The sequence below is a fragment of the Lactuca sativa genome, chromosome 8 (assembly GCF_002870075.4).
Source record: "Lactuca sativa cultivar Salinas chromosome 8, Lsat_Salinas_v11, whole genome shotgun sequence".
NCBI classification, from domain to species: Eukaryota; Viridiplantae; Streptophyta; class Magnoliopsida; order Asterales; family Asteraceae; genus Lactuca; species Lactuca sativa.
This window is the reverse complement of record NC_056630.2, coordinates 6,703,491-6,724,518: the sequence shown is the minus strand read 5'-3', so window position 1 is coordinate 6,724,518 and position 21,028 is coordinate 6,703,491. Positions and strand designations below refer to the sequence as shown.

Sequence of the window (21,028 nt, the reverse complement as noted above, 5' to 3'; positions counted from 1 at the left end):
AGAACCATTTTCTTTATCAAATAAACTACGTCAAGATTTTATATAAAAGGGGGTTGCTTCAAGTTTTGTTTTACTCGATATTTATTATCATAAAAGAATAAAACTAAAAAAAAAAATCTAATTTTAGAAAATAACACGGCAGTGTATATATATCCTGGTTCAGATAGAAAATAAAATTTAGCTGTTATGAAAAATAAATTTTAGTCAAAGTAATAACATATATGTCGCTATTTGACTTGGCTATTATGTACTTTTACACATCTAATATTATAATACTCTTTGTTTAACTCTAAACAAATCAAGATTTTTACCAGATATATTCATCAAAGTCATAAACATTATAAGAATGTTCATAATATTATAAAGAAGATCAGTATTTTACTTCACATATCGCAAGACAAAATTAAACAAAGTATTCAACTATATATGCTTAAATATATCCTTATTGGTGACATAAAATAAATGGAAATGGTGGTTCATTTGGACATTTAAAACTATTTTCCAAATAGAATAAGAAAGTTGAGTTTATATTATCTACCCGGCATATTTAATAAATTATTAAGATTAATCAAGAAGCAAAAAGATAATAAAGCATATGGTTTGCCTAAGTTTATAAAGCAAAAAGAGAATGATGAGTGAATTGAGGGTAGTGTTAGGTTGGCACCATCAACAAATCCTTGGTGTATAAGCATCAAAATTATTGGGTATGTGTCTCATAGCTAAATAACCTCCATCTCCATCCTTCTTTTACCCATCATCTCATATTCAAAAATATATATGTTTTTTTAGCTAAATAATTATTATAAACAAACTATTAAGGAGCTAACAAAACAAATCAATTACAACGAACAAACTAAAAGAGGATTTTAGAACTTAAGATTCCAACTAACAATCCAAAAAAACGAATATTCCGCTACACTATCAAAAAATCAAAAAATGTATCTTTTACCCAAGTCATCACACACGTAATAGTTTCTAACACTTCCAGTCCCTTTATGTAGCTCCTCAATCCATTCAAACACATCACCTAACATTCCCACCTAAGGGACTTCAAAATCTAACCAAGCAAAGACCTTCTCCCAAACTAAACTTGAAGTGGTATACTTCCATACACTGCAGAGCCAGAATCAAAGTAAAGGGGAGTAAAGGGTATCCCCAAAAAATTTCCGAAAAAACTTACACTACTGAAAAAAAAAATCAGAAAAAACTATACTACTGAAATTTTTTTTAGGAACATCCCAGGCTACTCCGGGAACCACCTAGCTCCGCTAGTTCAACAACACATGATCAATGACCTATGGTTATTCCAAACAAACCGAACACAAAATATTACCAACTTCAACACCTCTTTTGTTATCCCTAATTAGGTTAAATAGAAAAATAAATAGTAATATACTTCTATTCTTTATTACATTGTATCCTATTCCATAAAAAATTAACTATATGTTTAGGTTACCACAAACAATTATCCTAGGCATGCATAAAAGAATATTCAATGTACCATGTTTCTTGTATTGGGATAGTTCAATATTTTAAGTGTTCCAAAGGGCGTTGTAGTGTGAGTATTTATACTTATATTATCCGGAAAATAAATAAAGATGACAAAAATAACGGGTTTCAAAAGGTTGCAAGTAGTTTTGAAGACATCAAACTGACTACTTTGCTTAATCTTGAACTGATAAGTCAACCCCGAGTTGACCAACTCGTTAAAACATGTAGCTTTTATGAGATGCTAAAATTAAAATACTATGACAGGGTGTACATCAAGTACGTATGTAGGGAGGAGAATAAATGAAGCTAACAATGTCATGACATTTATTCTCTTGGATTCATTGTATGAAAAAAAAAAGTTATATTATGTTATTTTACTGATATGATACAACATATTGACATTTGATTGTAATAATGATGAAAGCATCCAACATAAATTTAATTATTAAATTAATGTCTCTCATTAGAGCTTAAATTAGTACATATCATCTATATACATACACATGGTGACTGATACAATCTTTCCCATGATTTACATGGCAGCAATAGAAGGCAACTCTGCCTCCCCCTCCGCCTCCATCTCTGCCTCGGCTCCACCATCTGCCGCCGTATCTGCGCTTGTCTGCAAAGAGAAAATCAACCGTAAATCTTTTTGTAGTAACATGAATTAATCAAAAACAGGATGTAGCCTTTTAAGTTACCTGTAAATGCTGTGATAGATAATGGGCAAGAGCACCTTGACCATGGAGGATTTTAGCACCACTCCCAACTGCCTCCTCATCAACAACCACACCATCTATTACATCTTTACCTGTTCTTTCATCAGGAATCTGCAATACATTCATAAATTATCATTCTATCATTTCATTACAAAAAATATTAATAATAATAATAATCTTTAGCTACAAACCTCATACATGGCATCCATCAATATGTTTTCCAATAAGGCCCTCAAACCACGGGCCCCAGTGTTCTTAGTTATTGCTTTCCTTGCAATTAATCTCAAAGCACTTTCTGTATAATGTAGGTTAACCTGCAAAAAATAATAAACAATTACAACTAACATATTTCATTAGTAAATGTGTTTGAGAGATGAAAGAAGACTTACTTGATTCATCTGAAATAACTTCTTGTACTGTTTCCCTAATGCATTCTTTGGCTCAGTTAGCACCTACAAAAACATTATTATTTACTGGGAATCCACTTTATTTTAACAAAAAGAAACACACCTACCAAAAAGTAGTTAATTAATGCCTACAAAGGTACCTGAACAAGTTGAGGCTCTGTAAGAGCTAACAAATTGACAAGAATTGGAAACCTTCCAACAAATTCAGGTATGAGGCCATATGCAATAAGATCACTACTTTCAACCTAACAAACATAATAAACACACAATTTATTCAGACACATACATACATACACTTACTTAATGGAAGAAAGAAAAAGGAGTAGGGATTTACAGTCTCCAATAAAGTTGAAGTCACTGAAGCAGATGTAACACCTCCAGTTCTCATGTTAGCACGAACAGGTGCACCAAAACCAATAGAAGAATCTTGGCGTCTGAAAATAAAACATTATAGTATATATTTATAATATCTATGAACACCAAAGAGTGATTAATAAGTAAATGATAGATACCTTTCTGAAATGGTTTTTTCAAGATCTATAAAGGCACCCCCACAAATAAACAGGATGTCTTTGGTATCAATCTGTAACAAATATTCTTATAGATAAGTACATAATTTGGTTTAGTAAATTAAAGACTAAAAAGAAGATTTATTTTATTTTATTTTATTTACCTGAATGTTGTCTCCTCTAGGATGTTTCCGTGCACCCTTTTCAGGGACATTGACTATCTGGATAAAGTGTCAACTCTAATAAAATTAACAAAATTTCCTTTTTTGCTGACATAATAAAACTAATATATAATTTCATATAAGGAATAACAAGAACATACAGTCCCTTCTAGCATCTTTAACAATGCCTGCTGGACACCCTCACCAGAAACATCTCTGCTAATGTTAACACTTTCAGCCTGTCAAAACAACCAATTAAGAAACAATATCATAAAATTCAATATTATGATAAGCTTGAAATTGAAAGGTGAAGAAACTAAACCTTCTTTGTAATCTTGTCAACTTCATCTATATACACAATGCCCTGTTGAGCTGCTGCAACATTATAATCAGCAACCTGAAATTAAATGTTATGATCAGATAAAAAAAAAGTGTTATACAAGTGTAGAAATTGCAGGTATTTGTATAAAATGGACATACAGTCAGGAGTTTGTATAAAATGGATTCCACATCTTCTCCAACATAACCTGCCTGCAAATTGCTATAAATTTGAGCATCCCAATTCCCAAAGATTATAACATATCAAAAAGCAAAATTAGAAACATGCCTGGGTGAGTGTAGTCGCATCTGCTATAACAAAAGGAACATTCACTAATCGTGCCAATGTTTTTGCAAGAAGTGTCTTCCCTGTTCTCAAAACAATCATAAATGCTTATATAATTGCAGATAATAACAGAAAAAGCCATATCCACGCAGCTTCAATCAATATTCAACCATGGTGGAGGATTAGAGAAGAAAAGGATTACCTGAACCGGTTGGCCCCATTAGAAGGATATTACTTTTCTCAAGCTCAACTGCATCATCATCATCCATGGCATTCGTCTTGTCATTTCTTGAATGTCCTGCAGCAGGCCTTCAATGAATCAAATACCATAAAAACAAGAACATGGAATAAGACAGAGGGAGTAAGGTGCTTACTTACGCGAACTGTCAATAGAGATTCTCTTGTAATGATTGTAAACAGCCACCGCAAGTACCTTTTTAGCTCGTTCTTGACCAATCACAAACTTATCAAGCCCTTTACAGATCTCTTTAGGTGTTGGGAAGCTATGCCCCAACGAAGATCCTCCCCAATTCCCATCTCCAGAACCCGAACCGAACCCACCGGTGCTTGCTTCACTGTCATCGCCGCTGGATACCGGAACCATCTTAAAACCTGGCTGAGGAACAATCCCATCTCCGGGAGGCTGCCAAACCTCTGGCGGATCACCGAAACCACCACTACCTTTACCACCGGACAAATTGACTAGTCTCCTTTTATTATTACTCTTGAAAAAACCGTAACCCTTATCGACAAGTTCACCGGAGAGGGAAAAAGGTTTGAAAGATTGATGTTGGTGGTGATGATGAGGGAAATATTCGTCTAATTTATTTGTTGTAGGTATTGAAGAAGTGACTTGGGAATTGGGTATACGACCACCGTGCATACGGTGAGTTGAAATAAAGTATCTGAATTGTGAGACTGATGATAAAGAAGATGTGGCTTTGGATGACTTCGATCTCAGAGCAGCAACAGCAGCCATGGCTGTTGACGAAAGCCTGTAAACAGGAAAAGTGATTGGAAATCTATCGGTGTTTTGGGAATTCTTCAAGAAATGGGTATATGAGAAAATACACCAAATGTCTAAAACGATATAACAAAGATCTGTATGGGTCGTTGTCGGATTCAAGATACAAACAGAGTGATGTCGCTTTTACTTCGTTTTTTTGTTCAAATAAACTTTAGATCTTTGTAGAAATAGCAAGAAAGGGTATTTGTTGGATCACCAACACAAAAAAAGGTATAATTATTCTGATAATATTTATATTTAGATAACCTATTAAATTAAGGGCCCTTAAATTAATTGTCAAGAGTTTCAAACATGTAAAACAAGTTTATAATGAAAACAAAGCTTAATTAAGAATCACAATCATTATTGTTAGTGACTTTTTATTCCTAACCATTACAAGTTTTAAAATACAATAATTCTACAAGATGTGGCCAACTCAAATTAAGTAAGAAACCAAGAGTTTAATTGGCACTAAACATGCATTACCAAACAAAACAAGTTCCCAATATTCAACCCAAAGTAGTAAACATAAAACAAAATAAATTAAACACTTTTAACCCAAAGTAGTAAACTAAAATGGGAAATAAGCATTAGATGCATGCATCTAATGCTAATAGTATTTCATTTGGCCGGAAATACTTACTTTTAATGGGATTGAGTCAACTAATTAACCATGGAAAAAGGATTTGTTTGTCGGAATAAACATTTCAATCATTCAACTACAAGAAAATAGTTTTTAACATCATCCAGGCCTGCACCATTTTACAAATGAGATTCTGTAATATAAATATTATAATTTGTTAAAGGATCTTTATGATAGTTTAAAGATAATGTTTTTTATTATCATCATGCATTTTAATATTTAAACCATCAACGATTCTCTGACTTTTTTATCTTCTAAACATGATTCATATGTGACGTTTTATTGTCATATAAATCAGATAAACTTCAAACCTTCTCAAAAAAAAACAAAAAACACTTGACAAGATTATCTATCTAAAAGAAAACTAATGCTACACTACCTCATAAATTAGAAATACAACATCGATACAGACCATAACTTTCTTGTATATGTTCCATTTTAGACTGTTTTTTTTTCTAACTACCTTCTCTTGACACGTCAGCTTCCATTGATTCCACACTTTGCTCCAAATTTTCTTTCACTTGCTCTATTGGAGGATCAGGTTGCGATTCAGAACTATAAAAATAAGTCAATGACAAAAGTCAAGAGATATTTAGTTTTAGACAAAAATTATCAAAGAAACTTTACTTGTTTTTCATCATCAATTTACTGGCTTCATCAATAACAAGACTCGCAGCATATAACCCCATCTTCTTCACCTGCAAAAACATTATTATAATCAAGATTCAAGACCAGTGTTTTTTAATTGTATCATATCACTAGAAACCCTAATTGATTGATTGATTGATTGATTATGTACCTCAAGTTTATCTTCCTTGGATCTATGTGTTTTTGGAAGTAATCTGAACTCTTCTGTTAACCGTATGCACTCTTGAACATTATCCGGTGACACAAAGTCAAGAGCCACTTTAATGCACGACTGTAATTATATAGAAAATGAGATTAAGTGCTTAATCCATTAAGTCAAAAAGAAGCAAACCCTAATTAGACTTGAGCATGATCTAACTAACCTGTCTATTTCTAACTTGATGTGGACAACCTGCAGGGATGAAAACAGCTTCACCAAGGTATTGTTCAAATGTCCATGGCTCCACACCTGAAAAAGTTAAATCATCCATCATTTTTTTTTTTTGAAGAATTTAATTTATATGCAATGTCAATCTTCATATTATCTCACCAAATTCTTCCTTGAGCTGTTTCTTGTGCTTTTCATCAAAATAAAAGGTTTGATCATGGAGAGGATGAACAACCTAAAGCATGAATAAAAAGTTCAATTGGATTTGTTATATTTATTGATGTTTAATTGTTTATCACCCGATTTTTTTATACTATACTCACAGAGCTGACAGGAGCATTGTTAATGCCACGAAATTCTTTTTGATGTTTGGTCAAATATTCGGTCAACTTTGGTACATCTTGCCTACGAAAAATATCCCATAAAGCACCTCCATATTCAATATTACAACCACCAATACCATCATCACTTTCTTGAAAATCTTGGCTGCTTCCATTCACATTTTGGTCAATGCTTGGATCTCTGACCACTGAAGCCTTGCTTTCATCAACATCTTCTTCTTCTTTTTCTTTTTTTATGCACAAAGAATCACCATTACATGAATCTTTTGATGGAGGTTCTGTTTTAAGTGGGCTCATACTTGACACAGGACCCGTATCTTCAGCTTTGTATTCCTTTCGTTTTTCATCAATTTTTTTAAGCTCTTTGGATGAAACTTTTACTTTAGTTGTGTGTAATAATATATTTACCTGATACAAAAACAACAGATTCATTTCATGAAAACCAACAATTGAATTGATAAATTAAAAAAAAAAATCATAAATTATGTTACTTACAGCATCAGAAATGTCACAGTGTAGTTTTGTAACCGAGTCGCCTCTACCGAGTTCTTCCGGAAACCCGTAAGCAATATAAGATTTAGGACCCAAATCCGGCCTTCTAGAACCATCCGGAAGCTTTGTAGCAAGATTTAAAAGACCAGATCTTGGATGTGTATAATCACTAAATGGAAGCATTGCAATAAATTCCTCACAATGCCTTGGTAAACACTCATCAAATGAATTTGTTGGTGGCCAATCTTTAAGCTTTAACATTTCTGGCCATTCATTTCCATGCCTACGCCCCTCTACATACCCTCTAAAAAACTGATTCAAATGAATCTCAACCTAAAAAAAAAAAGAAAACATTGTTTTTAAGTTAGTATAAACATTTGTTAAAACTTAAAAAGATAGGGATATAAAAGTTACCTCATTCCAGTCCAAACAGTCGATAGCTTTGACACATTGATTTTCCTCTTTTAACCTTTTTTTAGCATTCCTAAAAGCCCGCATCATCACCCTTGGTTCCCAGCTAAGTCCACATGTCTTTTTTAGGACATTTTTAACCACAACGGGTTCCCCTCTTCTCCAATGCATTTGAAAATGTTCAAAATCTTTGTCTTCTAAGTCAATAGCATCAGGGCAATACAGTAAATTGTTGTCATTACTACCCTCCCTAGAAGCCGATTTCCTTACACCATGTCCATGATGATGATGATTTTCCACATTACAACTTGAACAGTTTTCTCCAGTTTCAATATCAGCCAACTGGAAATTGACAGTTAAGCCCTCGGCCTTCTCAACCAGTTCCTGAACCCAATTGGCTTCAAAAACTCGTCTTAACTGTAACATTCCATTCCCACAGCCTCCACGGGCTTTTGGGGGGCAAGGGACAGAACCGTCATTTTCTGCTTTCCAAGCAGGGAAGTCTAATGAGTTGATAAAAGTGTGTGCTTTAAAGTCAGCTTTCCAACCGAAAAACTGTCCCTTTGAATCTGTACCCTGAAGCTGTGAATTCTCAATGAATTGCTGAAATGATGACTCAGCTTCACTTCCGCCAGGCTGGATTCCATCTCTAAGCTCACGACAGCAGTTGAGACAAATATCATAAGAGCAATCTGGACTTGGACAGCTTCTATGGAAGTTCACAATTGATGTGTTACAGTTGTCACAGTAGACTCTGTCATCTGCATCAAATGAAGCTTTTGGTACTTGTTCTTCTGTTAACTCAACACCCAGTATGCTAGCCTCCATTAAAAGCTCGGATCTTTGTTCTTCTGTAATATGTTTTAAAAGAGGTAGAGTTTTTTTAAGCAAGTAAAGTGATCTTTGTAATCGGATGTCTTCATTGGCTTCTTCATGACTAGCCTGATATATCATCAAACAGTTGGTGGGCATGAGAGTATGTGAGTGAGTCAAAAACATTTAGAAAAATGAATTAATGGAAGGAAGTATAAAGTATTTATTTACCTTTATGATTACATTTGCTTGAAGACAAGCTCTGCAATTGCAATTCCCTCGACAATATGGACATGCATCCTTGACTTCTTCTTTTGTTCTCTCTGGATACCAACTTACAATGCAGTTATTGCAGTAATGTTTTCTTTTGCAGTTTGAACAAAAGATGACGTTTTTTAAGTTCCTCAAGCACTGATGACACTTCAAATTCAAATTACCCTCGCACCCATCAATAGACTTCCTGGGCTTTCGTTTGGGCCTTATTGGACTACTAGGGTCCACCGCCTTGACGTTTTCAACATCAGAAGAATAAGCCATGATTTCACCTGCTACAATTAACCGTGGTTTCTTCGCTTGTAACTTATTTCTGAAACCTCCACATGAAGAAGAAGGTACTGATTCCATTGGATTACCATGTTCATCAACATTATCTCGAAAACGTTTTCGGCGCCTCTTCTTCTTGTCCTTTGAACCCTTTGGTCTACCTCGTCCATCAGTCTTAACTTTAATACCAAACTCCTTAATCGACATGTCATCATCAACTCCAAGTTTCTTCTTGTTTTTTGAACCCTTTGGTCGACCTACATGCTTGACTTTAACACCATGGTTTTCGCTCTCACCTCCCTCGCCTTCATCTATACTTTTAGAATGGTTTTCATCAAAATTTCCGTTCATAACTGGAATAATATCACCATTACCAATTTTCTTCTTCTTGTTCTTTGAACCCTTTGGTCGTCCTATTCGCCTGATTTTAACACCAACACCATTAGCACCAAGTATGAGCTTCCTCCTTTTCTTCTCCATTGAACCAAAGTCCATAACAGAAGAAAACTTTCTCTTATTGTGTTTTGAATCAGAAGGTGGACCTTTCTTGTTAAAAAAATCAAAACCAGCACTGGCGCAATGAAGACCAACAACTATCACCCTGTCCTCTGCCCCTGGTCGATCACCCTTCTTTGGCCGGTGCCTCTTTTTCTTAACACCAACCTCATCTTTCATCTCACTGTTAACACCATTTTCTTCACTTACCAATCCCCATTTCTCATCCTCTGCAAGGGTTTTATCCGTTTCAGCTTCCAGAATTGCATTTCCGTCATCGTTTTCGATCACCACAGCAACAGTCATGTCAACCTGATTTCCTTCTGTAACAATGCCGACAGCTTCTTCGCCAGTGACATTTCTTGAATTATCGTCTTCAATAGCAGCAAGCTCTTCCATTTCCATTTATAATTCTAGACGACCCACAAGAAAGAGCAACTTCGGAAAGAAAACCCCTAATCTCAAAAAACCCTAGAATTGCTCCTTCAATTCAATTAGAAACCACGAGAGGGTTAAAAGAAAACACCTTAACATTGGGTTGGGTATACGATTCTTGACATACCAAAAGAGATGGAATCTTTTAAAGAAATTATCTTTTTCGTTCTTTTGATGAAAATAACAAAGAGACTAGCAATTCAAATTCAAGAACAAATGGGTGTAGTACGGACTTACGGTGGTAGTGTCAGCATATAAAAACCTAATAAGTGGTTTTCTTGTTGATCTTTGAAATGTATGAAAACTTAGATGGATGGATGGATGGTTAGGATTTGATGTAACGTAAAATTCCCAACTTTAATGCCGCTGTTTAGCAATACCAGACCACCAGAAATAAGAATTATTTCAAAAAGTGAGTGACATGCACGCGCTGTTCAGTTACGTTTTCCCGCAGTCGACGGCTCGACGGGATTGGGCCATCGCCGGCAGGTGCGACACTTTTTCATAGGAAAGTTCGAGCTATCAGGAAACGTTAACGTATGTGGGGTTTAGTAGCATCTTGTAAGTTCAAATTTTGGTCAAAACGATTATTCTTAAATATTTAAGTTGATATCGATCTTGTGTAGCTTTTCTTATAAAATTGCAGTGATTTAAGGCTAATCACGGATAATCACAACGTATTTTACTCTATCTACCAATATAAAGAATGTATATTGAGAAATCATGTATATTTGTATATTCTTTGTACCTAATAATAAACTATACGGTATATGTTTTTTTAAGGATAATCGTAATGTATTTTATTTTTTGTTTAAAATAATAATAATAATAATGTATTTATACTTATCAATATGGGCATCATATTTTACTTGTTACGTATTGTTATTATTGGCAAAAGAATGTAATTATATTGTTTTGATGACTAAAGTATTATAAGTGCATTGCTATTATATGTAAAGTAAATGTAAGTATGTTGCTATTATGAGTTAAATATTACAATCATTGGTAAAGAAGTGTGGTTACAGTGTTATTAAGAGTAAATAATTACAAGTACTTTGTTATTATGGGTAAACAATTATTTTGCTTATATTAGTAAAAAAAAAACAGTAAAGTCTGTTGTTATTTCATGCAATTTGTGTAACATCCTAAAATTTAAGATTATGTTCTTAAATTAATAAAGTAAATAAATGAAAGGTGATTTATATAGCTAAAATCATCAATGAATAATCATATCATTAGTTGACATGAAGTTTAAAAAGACAGAAGTGAAAAATAATAACATTTTAAAAGTTAAAGGGCAAACGTGTCAATTTGGCAAGGTGAGGTGACCAAATGGTTGACTCAATAAATGGAATGGACTACCAAAATTATTAATATTACTAACGTCGAGGCGTCAATAACCGCTTCTTACCTTACAGTCGTTGGATATCTCAAACTTTGCATCATAGCCATTAAAACTCAGTATTTATACGTTTTTTTGCGGTTACGATCTGACCTACGCCACTTCGTCTTCAACCTCCCACTTGCCCATGTCTTCAACTCCACAACCGGCGATTAACTGCATAAGTCACGACTCAATTACGTGTCGATAAAGAGTATAAGAGTGACCCTTTGGATCTTGATCGTACCTTTTTCTTTCCTTTCGACTTCTCCTACTCCTAATTTGATTTCATTTATTGTTGCAGGTTTCTATTGATGTTCCTTCTTCCCCAAATCCTTATTGTGGGTTAACTTGGTGGTGTCAGGCGGGTGCGATAGCATGTTATTCATTGCTATGGTTGCTTTTGTCATTAGTGGGTTAGGGCTATCGGATTTCCCATTCAGCTTTTATCGGCTCATATTGGTGTAACGGGTAATTCTATTTGACTCCTAAAATCTATGGGATCATCACAGGATCAAGTCAGTTCATCACCAACAATGTCAAGTTAATTCATGATCAATATCGATTTCTTTATCAAACATGGAATTCGCGTCGTCTTTGGTTACATCGGTTTTGCTTGCTGATATTGATCCTCGAATTCCCACCGTCGGTATCTGCACACATTTGTACTACCTCTGTGCCTTTCTTTGGTTTCGGTTGGTCTCCTCGATCCACGAATTAGCTTTGTTTTGAGGGCAGGTAAGTTCTTGCATTTTTTAGATTTGTGATTGCAGTCTAAAAAATTATGGATTAAATGAAACTAACAATGATTGCATCCATGTAATTGTAAATTATAATCAAAGTTTGTGTTTTGTGTAAGGAAATCCAAAATATTTTCAATTCATTGATGTTCATTATTGTTATTATGGCTGGTGTAGGAAGATTGACATTCAACGATGATAATCCAGTCACAACAGAAGCACTAGTTGCTAACCTTTTGATTCTCTTTGATGAAAACATGGGTAGTGGAGGTTCTCTTGCAGAGCTTTATGTGACTTACTGAAAGATTTCTATCCTATGGTTCATGCAAATGAATATTCAAAGGTTCAGAGCTAATGATTCATATTTGGTGTTAATATTGTATATTTTCATCACTCCCTTCCATTTTCATCTTTTTATGTCGTAATTAAAAAAAACAACCTTCAATTGTTACTTATATTATGGATGTTTTTTTTTTTAAATTTATGCTTCCAATTAACAATGTAGGGCAAAGAGGTGGATCTTCAACATGTTTTGACACAAGGTGCACACATGTTTTATTATGTAGTGTAATAGGATGTGGATGTTTTAAATCGATGATATATGGAATAACAATAGTTTATTTTCATTGCAGAAATGTGGTCCCTACTTGGACATCTATTCTTAAGGGTCTATGCTTGTGTTATGTTTTCTCATGAATGTCATTTACCCAATTCTGATTATCACTCTTTTTTAACAAATATAACTTTGGTAAGTATTATAACTTTACTGTTACATCATAGGTGTTGATTGCTAAATTAACATTTGAAATCCATATTTATAAGGTATTTCCTCAAAACCTGATTATTACATCTTATGGTTTTCTTGCTAAATTATTGTTATTTATTACAGAACATTGATTGTTGTAGCATCTTATATATGGTACCATACATAGTGAGAACTGTGGAGTGGAGCTTTTACATAAAAACAGGTTTGGAGGTATGCAAAAATGTTGTACCTCTGCTTCACTGATTTGGTTCAAGACTAGGTTATTGAAGACATTGAAACCTCAATAAAAATTGAAAGGGTAAGGTATCTTCATCCTTTTGTTATAGGTTTTGAGAACTATCAATTTTTGTGAATTTTTATAGAAAGACCAACATAGATTTGAGGATGCTTTGTTCTCTGAGATACATTGTGTTGTTTCTGTACCATTTTATACATAGGATCCAAACTCTAGGCTGCCATATGCTTCGGGGATATTGGCATCAAACCAATTAACACTAACAACCTCACTCCCACTTAATGCAGACAAAATACCAAGTAGCTCACATTTGTCCCATTTTGCTATACATGTATTTGATAATCTATGGCATGGGGATGGGGTTGTGATGGCGGTATTGTAGATAATTTGGTAAGGTTTTTTCTGCATCATAACATTGATGTTCATAATTGTTTACACCTCAACTATCAACTATTCTTTTTTTTTTTTGTGCAGCCAATACCCTGAAAGGGTAATGATTTTTCATTAATTATCAAATATAAGGATGTGTCACTATTAAGAGGCTATGGTTAATGCCTCAAGTTTCCTTCTTTATTTGTTATTGATTCTATTTTTTTGTTAGGTTGCTAAAAATTTTATTACATTACACAAGGCATTCTTTCATGTATTTTGGGCAACTTCATTTCCAATGTTCCTTCGGTTGGCGGTAGAAACAAATGGGCTCTTTGAGGTCAACACATTGAACGATCCCAAAACTAGCCTTTCTCTTTACCATACGGTCAAACAGTTTGATCTTTGACGACCCCTTTCCATTGGGAAGAGGAATCTTTTCTAGACCACCATTGTCAATGTCCATGGAAACCTTGGAAATAGACCAATTAAGCATTTCTGCTTTAGATGTGCTCTTAAGCATTTCTGCTTCAACAACAATCAATATTGGGTCAAATCAATTAGGGTCACATCGAGATTCCTCATATGAAATTTTTTAACAAACTAACCATATGACTTAGGAAGCAAGGGAAAAAAATAAATCAATGGCTTTCTCCCTTGGGAAAACGACACCCAATCTATCCAACTTGTCAATGTACAATTTCTTTTTTAGAACATGCTTAAATACAAGGTTTTAATTGTGAAGTTTACATGCCAATAGGGACCGAGTAGTCTCGTATCTTTTAACTTGAGGAAAACGTGACATTGGGAGAGTCACATGAGGAGGAGGTGGAAGAAAGATGATGTGGCATCCCCAAATTCACGGTCATTTTAAAATTTTAATTTATGCTTATTTGAAAATTAGAAGAATTCATTTTAAAAGAATAATATTGCGGAATTTGTTCCTAGAAAAACATGATAAATATATTATCAAACCATTTCCGAAGAAATGTATTTTGTTTATATTAGAACTTTGGGATGTCATCGTCAATACAGAAACATAAGCATAAACAGACCTTACACTCATTTACACTAGTGATATACATCCCTTTAATCTCTCAGTGTAATGTAGCTTTGTATCGACACTTGTGATACAAATAAACTAAGTGGGTCAGGTTGGGAAAACTGGTGATATTCAACCCACTATAATAAAGTTATTATGTTTCATCATCAAACAATTAAACCCAATTACCCATCCCCATTATCTTCTCTATTCACTCATTCATCCTAAGGATTGTCCTAAGGAATATGCATGAATTCCATCGCTGCCAGGGTTCATCTAACAAGCACTAAGTCCACAGTTGTCGATGTTATCTGTTAGGCACTAAGTCCATAACTGTCAATATCCATATATAGGGCACTAAATCCATAATTGCCAATGTTCATTTGTAAGGCACTAAGTCCATAGCTGCCAATGTTTATTTGTAGGGCACTAAGTCCATAACTGTAAATGTTTGTTTGTAAGGCACTAAGTCCATAGCTGTCAGTGTTTATCTATTTGGCAGTAAGTCCATAGCTGCTAGGGTTTATCTATCAGACACTAAGTCCATAGCTGCCAATGTTCATCTATTTCATCTTTTATCTCTCATCATTCATCTACCCATCTTTACCCAATATTTTTATAGGTATATAAAATACATATACAGTTTAAATCAAATAAAACATGTATATTTTGTCCATCCAACATAGATATCAAGAACACAGATAATATGCACACATAGCACGTAATTTACATTAAATAACTCATATATATGTGTAAGATGAAAGTAACTATGCACTCACTTGTTAAGGTGATGATTCCAAACTCAGGTAGCGCTTCGCTTCTAATAAATTATTTTCCTTCGACGAAACATAGTATTATTACTATTAGATTTTAGTCTAATATTTATTGCGAGTAATTACAAGTGCTTTTATTTTATAAGTGTTAAACAATACTTTTCAACCACTATGTATAGACAGAGGCCAGACATGAAACACCGGAGGGCAGGACCATTTTGGCATTATAACACTTCTGAAATCCAACAACCATATGTGACCATTCAAACCAGATTCCTCGTACCACAAGTAGTTAAAAGATATTATAATAACACTTTGTATATTATATTTTATAATATATATTGTTTATAAGTTCATAATAATGATAATAAACTTAACCATAAGCTATACTTAAAGTAGGATAAGCATAACTCACTTAACGGGAGGTTTGGCTAGGAACCGGGCTCAGCGGGGGCAGAACTTCCGAGTCGAAAAGCTCTTCTTCTAGGATCCTTTTTCCGCTCCGGGATTTTCCTCATAGCACTTGGGAAGTACCAAGGCTTGGGAGGGGGTTTAGAGAGATGTTTGAGAGAGAAAGAATGGGAGAGGTGCTAAGGAAATAGATGATTTGCGCCTCTATTTATAGGTTGAGAAATGGCCCAACTCGGCGAGTTCTGAGCCTCCTACTCGTCGCGTTGAGTGCCAAGTGTCACCGTCTGGTGGCAAGGTGTGGGGTGGTAGCAATGGTCAAGATTGTGCCACGTGTCGCTCGCAAATTATTCCAAAAACTAATTATCTTCTAAAATCTGTAACTTTTGCATACGAGCTCCAATTTTGATGTTCTTTATATCCACGAGTAGGCGGAAACGTAATCTATAACTTTTGTTTAGACTCCGTCGGCTAATTTAGAATTTATTTTTAAATTTATATTTTAACAGCCTTAGACAGGTAAAATCCATTAAAAATTCATAACTTTGTCATTCGACGTCCGTTTTTGTCTGTCTTTATATTATTGAGCTCCTATTAACGAGATATTCAATTCTCATTTAGGTTGTGTCGGCTAAAAACGATCGATCTAAAATTCGATTTCCGGGTTGTGCACTGCTATGTTTAATCTTAGAAAAATCATAACTTCCTCATACGAAGTCAGATTTGGACGTTCTTTTTATGCACGCTCTCAGTTTAACGTATACTCTGACTTTCATTAAGATTTCTAAGGCTAAAAATTATTTTATCGTAAACTCACTTTTTACGATTACCGGTGTCGTGCAAGTTTTGCCGTAAAACTTCGATAGGCCATAACTTCTTCGTTATAAGTCGGATTTCAGCGTTCTTTATATGTACGGAACCCTTGTGACATATACTATAACTTGGTTTAAGATCACTTATTCTAAATATTATTCTATCAAAAAGTCATTTTTTGATGCTTATTGTCTCTAAATTGACTAGCCTGAATCTGCGGGCGTTACCATTATCTCCCCCTTAGGATGATTACGTCCCAGAATCATAAACAAAACAGGGCTTGTATAATAACTCCACAAGGTATCTCTTCATCCTAGGTAATAACTGTAACTTCTATGTTCCTTCGAATGAGTATCTAACTCTCCGACTTCTTGACTATAGGCGGTGCTCAATCTTGCACCCGCTCTCTATCCTGCGTTGGAATTTCAATCGTAACCTTTAAGTTACAAAATCAATCCTTATTGGAGATTCCTACGTCTTCTTAAATTAAGATAAGTTTTTTACTTTGACTGTCGTAACAAACTGATGGGTCGTGTTCTAATGACCTCTCATCGTATAATGCAACGCTTAGACTCAGGTCTTTTAGAGTCAAATTTCAAAATGGAATATACATTTCTGGATGTTCTAATGTGATATAACCACATTCTAGCATGCAGTAATTCTAACTACAAGCTTCATTACTTTAACGGTGATCGCGATACTTCTATTGATCGCTTCGACTATCTTTCACGTCAATCGTCTGACTTAAGTCAGACGCTACATCGAACTTGGTTCTCTAAACCACGTAAAATGCATATCTTAGTTGGACTCGATATGATATGACCACTAGGGTCAGAATAATAATCTTCTTAGTAATTACCAAAACGATGGTAACGACAGACATGAACAAAACGTAATCAATTACTAGCGCCTTGGTAACCTTGTGACTTTCCCTGATCCAAGTGTGAGTCCTGTGCTTCCTGTAGTATAGGCCTCTACTACCTTTCACAACTACTCATACGTGTCCCAAGAATTGCCTTACAGTCCCCAAGTTCTTATTTCCTAAAATAACAAAACGATTGAACACATACAAATGTGTGCAAATAATCCTAAAATTTTCCCTAAACTCTACTAGGACTTTTTCCATGCATATCTTCAACAATAATTCTACTTCAACCTGGTTGGTAGTGGAAACTCCAGACGATATGATAACTTCAGGAATTACACTAATCGTTCTATCATCCCGCTAATCAAATGTGTACATTTGGATGTACCGTACTCCTCTAGATGTATTGTTATTTTATGATTTTATCAGATGCATTCTAAAGGCAAGATACCACTATTACGTTATCTTTCGATAGGTGTCATTACTATCGTAAGCCTTCTCATTTCCTCCATTTACTCAGTTCACTATAAGTCTTCACTATGACGTTATGTTCAGGGAAGCATGCGTTCAGTGTATCGGGACGAGAATATAGATAGAGAAGGTTTGGACATGTAATCCTCCTTATTACTATGAAAAGTTACATGTCAGTTCTAATACCATAATTTAAAAGTTTAGAAATCTGAACACAAAAAGTTTTCAGATCCGGTCGGCAACAGACCATAGATCCGATCAAATGACAACATCATAAAGCATCACAAATCATTTAGCACATAAAAGCATTTTAGGCATTTTCCCTCAATAAGCTAGTGTTTGTGTATATTCAGGTGTACTACCTAAAATATATTAGACACACTCCTCACGATCATCGTTAGCATCCTAAGTTTAAGTCTATAAATAAATCCTTATTCCTATTTCGCTTAAACTAATGCTCTGATACCAACTGTGACATCCACAAATTCATGGTCATTTTAAAAATTTTATTTATGCTTATTTGAAAAATCAGAGTATTCATTTTCAAAGTATAATATTGCAGAAGATCATTTCTATCTTCATAAGATATTTCAAAATATGAAAAAGGAGAATTCAAGTTAGTTGATTTTAATCCTTAATTATAAACCCATAAATTTAAATTAAGGCTAGGATCCATATTTTCGATTCGAACTTTGAAGAGGGATGTCGTAATCAAATTCGAATATATTTTAGGTGGCTAAGGCTTTTACCAATTCCAATATTATGAAACTTCTAGACCTTTTGAGATTCATTGATTCTTAGCAATGGCATGTTTAATCTCAAGTTATGTTCTCACTTTTGTGACTGGGATGCCGAGGATCACAAACTAGATGTGAATAACCATCCAAAACCGCTTGACAACCTTGATGTCATTACCATATCACATTGATGTGCCGGTTAACCAGACACGCTCCATCAACAATGATAATTTTCAAGATGTCCATCATATCTCTTTATAGTCCCTATAAATGTGTCGGTTAACCACACACGTTCCACCAACAACATATAAATCATGATGTGCATTTTCATGGATTAACATACTTTTCACATTTTTCCTAAAGTAACTAAGAGTGAGATTTTTAAAAATAGTTTAGTTACTTTATATCAGTATACTTATTAATGAGATTATGTCCTATCAAATCCGTTCGGCTAACGACCATCCACCACACAGGAGAGCGGTGGGTGAGAGTGGACATCCATTCAACGACCATTTTATAGGTTGCTTCCTTATACCCTCTTTATAGCATGGTTTTGTAAATGATGCGTACTAGCGATTTGACTAACTTTTCTTATACATATAATATATTAAACCTTTATAGTATATATATAAGGTGTATTTTAAAAACTTTTCAAAATACATGATTTAAATATTACTTATATATCTAAATTAAATCTTTTAATTAATTAATATCAAACCAGTTATGATTTAGCCTTATCTTTCAATTAACCAATTAATTGAATTAATTAAATTATTTATGGATCAAATAATTATTTACTACTAACCAATTGATAAAATAATTCAAAATTAATCCTAATCCTAAGCCTTCTATCTTTCGAAAATAGGTTAGGGTTTATCAGGTTTTAATTGTTCAAATATTAAGGTTTTTAAAATAACAAATAAGGAAACAAGGTAAACCCTAAAAGGGATCCTTAAATTTCAAAAACTAGGCAAGGCTCTAGGGGTTCTAAAACCCTTGCAAATTTCGAAAAAACTAGGGTGGAGGCTAAGGTTTCAAGAACCCTATGAAGATTTTGAAATTTGCCTCCTTAAGGTTTAGTTTCTATAAACCCTAATTTTGATCTTTTCAACTTTGTGCAAGATCAATGAGAACAATCTCTCTGATACCACTGATGGGTTTTATAATTACAAAAAAATCTATTTTTGGCAGAAAAGCGTAAACCTTAAGTTCACATGCACCCTAAAAGGATATATGTTCTCACTATGATTTGCAAACAACTATTGAATATCAAGAACCCTAGAACTACATTGTTATTTTCGAAAATCGCTAAAAGGGTTATTAGAAAATACATACTTTAGTTTATTATTGCAAATAAACTAGTAATCCTTCCTTTATTGGTCTTTAGAAAGCAAGCACCAGAAGTCTCGTGCCTCTAATGGCTCAAACACAAACCCTAGCAAGTTGGATGTGACATCCCCATTTTCACGGCCAGAAAAGACCGATTTTGTTTATGCTTTGTAAAAATCAGAGTACTTCTTTTCATAAAAATGTTGTGGAATTTGTTCCCATAAAAACATGTTAAATACGTTATAAAAATATTTTCGAAGAAACGTATTTTATTCATTTTAAAACGGTTGGGATGTCATCGTCAATACAAAAACATAAGCATAAACAGAACTTACATTTATTTACACTAGTGATCTACATCTCTTTAATCTCTCAGTGTAATGTGACTTCATAACAATACCTGTGATATAAATAAACTGAGTGGGTCAGGTTGGGAAACCTGGTGAGTACATAGGGTTTTCAACCCACAATAATATAATTATTATGTTCAATCATCAAACAATCAACCCAATTACCCATCCCCATTATCTTCTTTATTCCTAAGTACCCTCCCTAAGGATTTATCCCAATGGTCGTCTCCTACATCATATTTTACCTCTCATCTTCTTACATCGCATCTCCTTATATGTTTGTTCCTAAGGACTTTCCCTAAGGATCATTGCCTACATCGCATAGACAGTATTGATTCAGGGATTAGTCCCTCAATACGTGCCCACCAAGGGTTAGGGTATCATCGCATGAATACGTAGTTACAACATCGCCTGAACTCGTAATTCATAATAAGGGGGTTAGAGTATCATTGCATGAATACGTAGTTACAACATCGCCTGAATTCGTAATTCATCACCTACAGGTTATGAGTCTGCTGGTGTTTCCACGGGGTTGTCTATAATAGTCCGTGGTCGCCATCTATACTCTGGTAGATGACTACATCTCCAAATTGTCGGACAAGGTTATAGTATCTTTCATCCTACATCACCGATTCATCATCACCTATCTATCCTCACCTAATTA

The 21,028-nt window shown here is 34.3% G+C and overlaps 2 protein-coding genes across 4 annotated transcripts; both read right to left on the bottom strand.

Moving 5' to 3' along the window:
- Nucleotides 1–1,874: 1,874 nt before the first annotated feature.
- Nucleotides 1,875–5,058, bottom strand: LOC111876207 (CLP protease regulatory subunit CLPX1, mitochondrial). Of its 3 annotated transcripts, none has more exons than XM_052766052.1 (14): nt 4,266–5,058; nt 4,094–4,200; nt 3,891–3,974; nt 3,768–3,814; nt 3,610–3,684; nt 3,449–3,526; nt 3,291–3,347; nt 3,130–3,200; nt 2,952–3,051; nt 2,758–2,862; nt 2,600–2,662; nt 2,402–2,524; nt 2,193–2,321; nt 1,875–2,113 (listed from the first exon to the last, which is right to left on the bottom strand). In XM_052766052.1, exons 1-14 carry the CDS (start codon nt 4,868–4,870, stop codon nt 2,024–2,026), a joined length of 1,734 nt encoding a protein of 577 aa, XP_052622012.1. In that variant the 5' UTR covers nt 4,871–5,058; the 3' UTR covers nt 1,875–2,023. The 3 variants fall into 3 exon arrangements, with proteins under 3 accessions (XP_052622012.1, XP_052622013.1, XP_052622014.1); XM_052766053.1 differs by having other exon boundaries at nt 4,094–4,189; nt 4,270–5,056; XM_052766054.1 differs by having other exon boundaries at nt 4,094–4,189; nt 4,266–4,404.
- A 743-nt stretch (nt 5,059–5,801) lies between these two features.
- On the bottom strand, nt 5,802–10,590 carry LOC111876199 (lysine-specific demethylase JMJ27). Its single transcript, XM_023872739.3, has 9 exons — nt 8,844–10,590; nt 7,803–8,741; nt 7,392–7,721; nt 6,879–7,304; nt 6,718–6,790; nt 6,551–6,636; nt 6,340–6,459; nt 6,168–6,238; nt 5,802–6,095 (listed from the first exon to the last, which is right to left on the bottom strand). Exons 1-9 carry the CDS (start codon nt 10,053–10,055, stop codon nt 5,996–5,998), a joined length of 3,357 nt encoding a protein of 1,118 aa, XP_023728507.1. The 5' UTR covers nt 10,056–10,590; the 3' UTR covers nt 5,802–5,995.
- Between the last annotated feature and the right edge of the window lie 10,438 nt (nt 10,591–21,028).

Bases quoted from the DNA above. Each gene is read 5' to 3' on its own strand.
- LOC111876199 (XM_023872739.3), bottom strand. From the start codon at position 10,055: ATGGAAATGGAAGAGCTTGCTGCTATTGAAGACGATAATTCAAGAAAT. The intron at 7,722-7,802 runs GTAACTTTTATA...TTTTTTTTTTAG, and splicing joins ACTGTTTGGACTGGAATGAG to GTTGAGATTCATTTGAATCA. The intron at 6,791-6,878 runs GTGAGTATAGTA...TTCATGCTTTAG, and splicing joins ACAATGCTCCTGTCAGCTCT to GTTGTTCATCCTCTCCATGA.
- LOC111876207 (XM_052766052.1), bottom strand. From the start codon at position 4,870: ATGGCTGCTGTTGCTGCTCTGAGATCGAAGTCATCCAAAGCCACATCT. The intron at 3,348-3,448 runs GTATGTTCTTGT...CACTTTATCCAG, and splicing joins TAAAGATGCTAGAAGGGACT to ATAGTCAATGTCCCTGAAAA. The intron at 2,663-2,757 runs GTACCTTTGTAG...ATGTTTTTGTAG, and splicing joins CAGAGCCTCAACTTGTTCAG to GTGCTAACTGAGCCAAAGAA.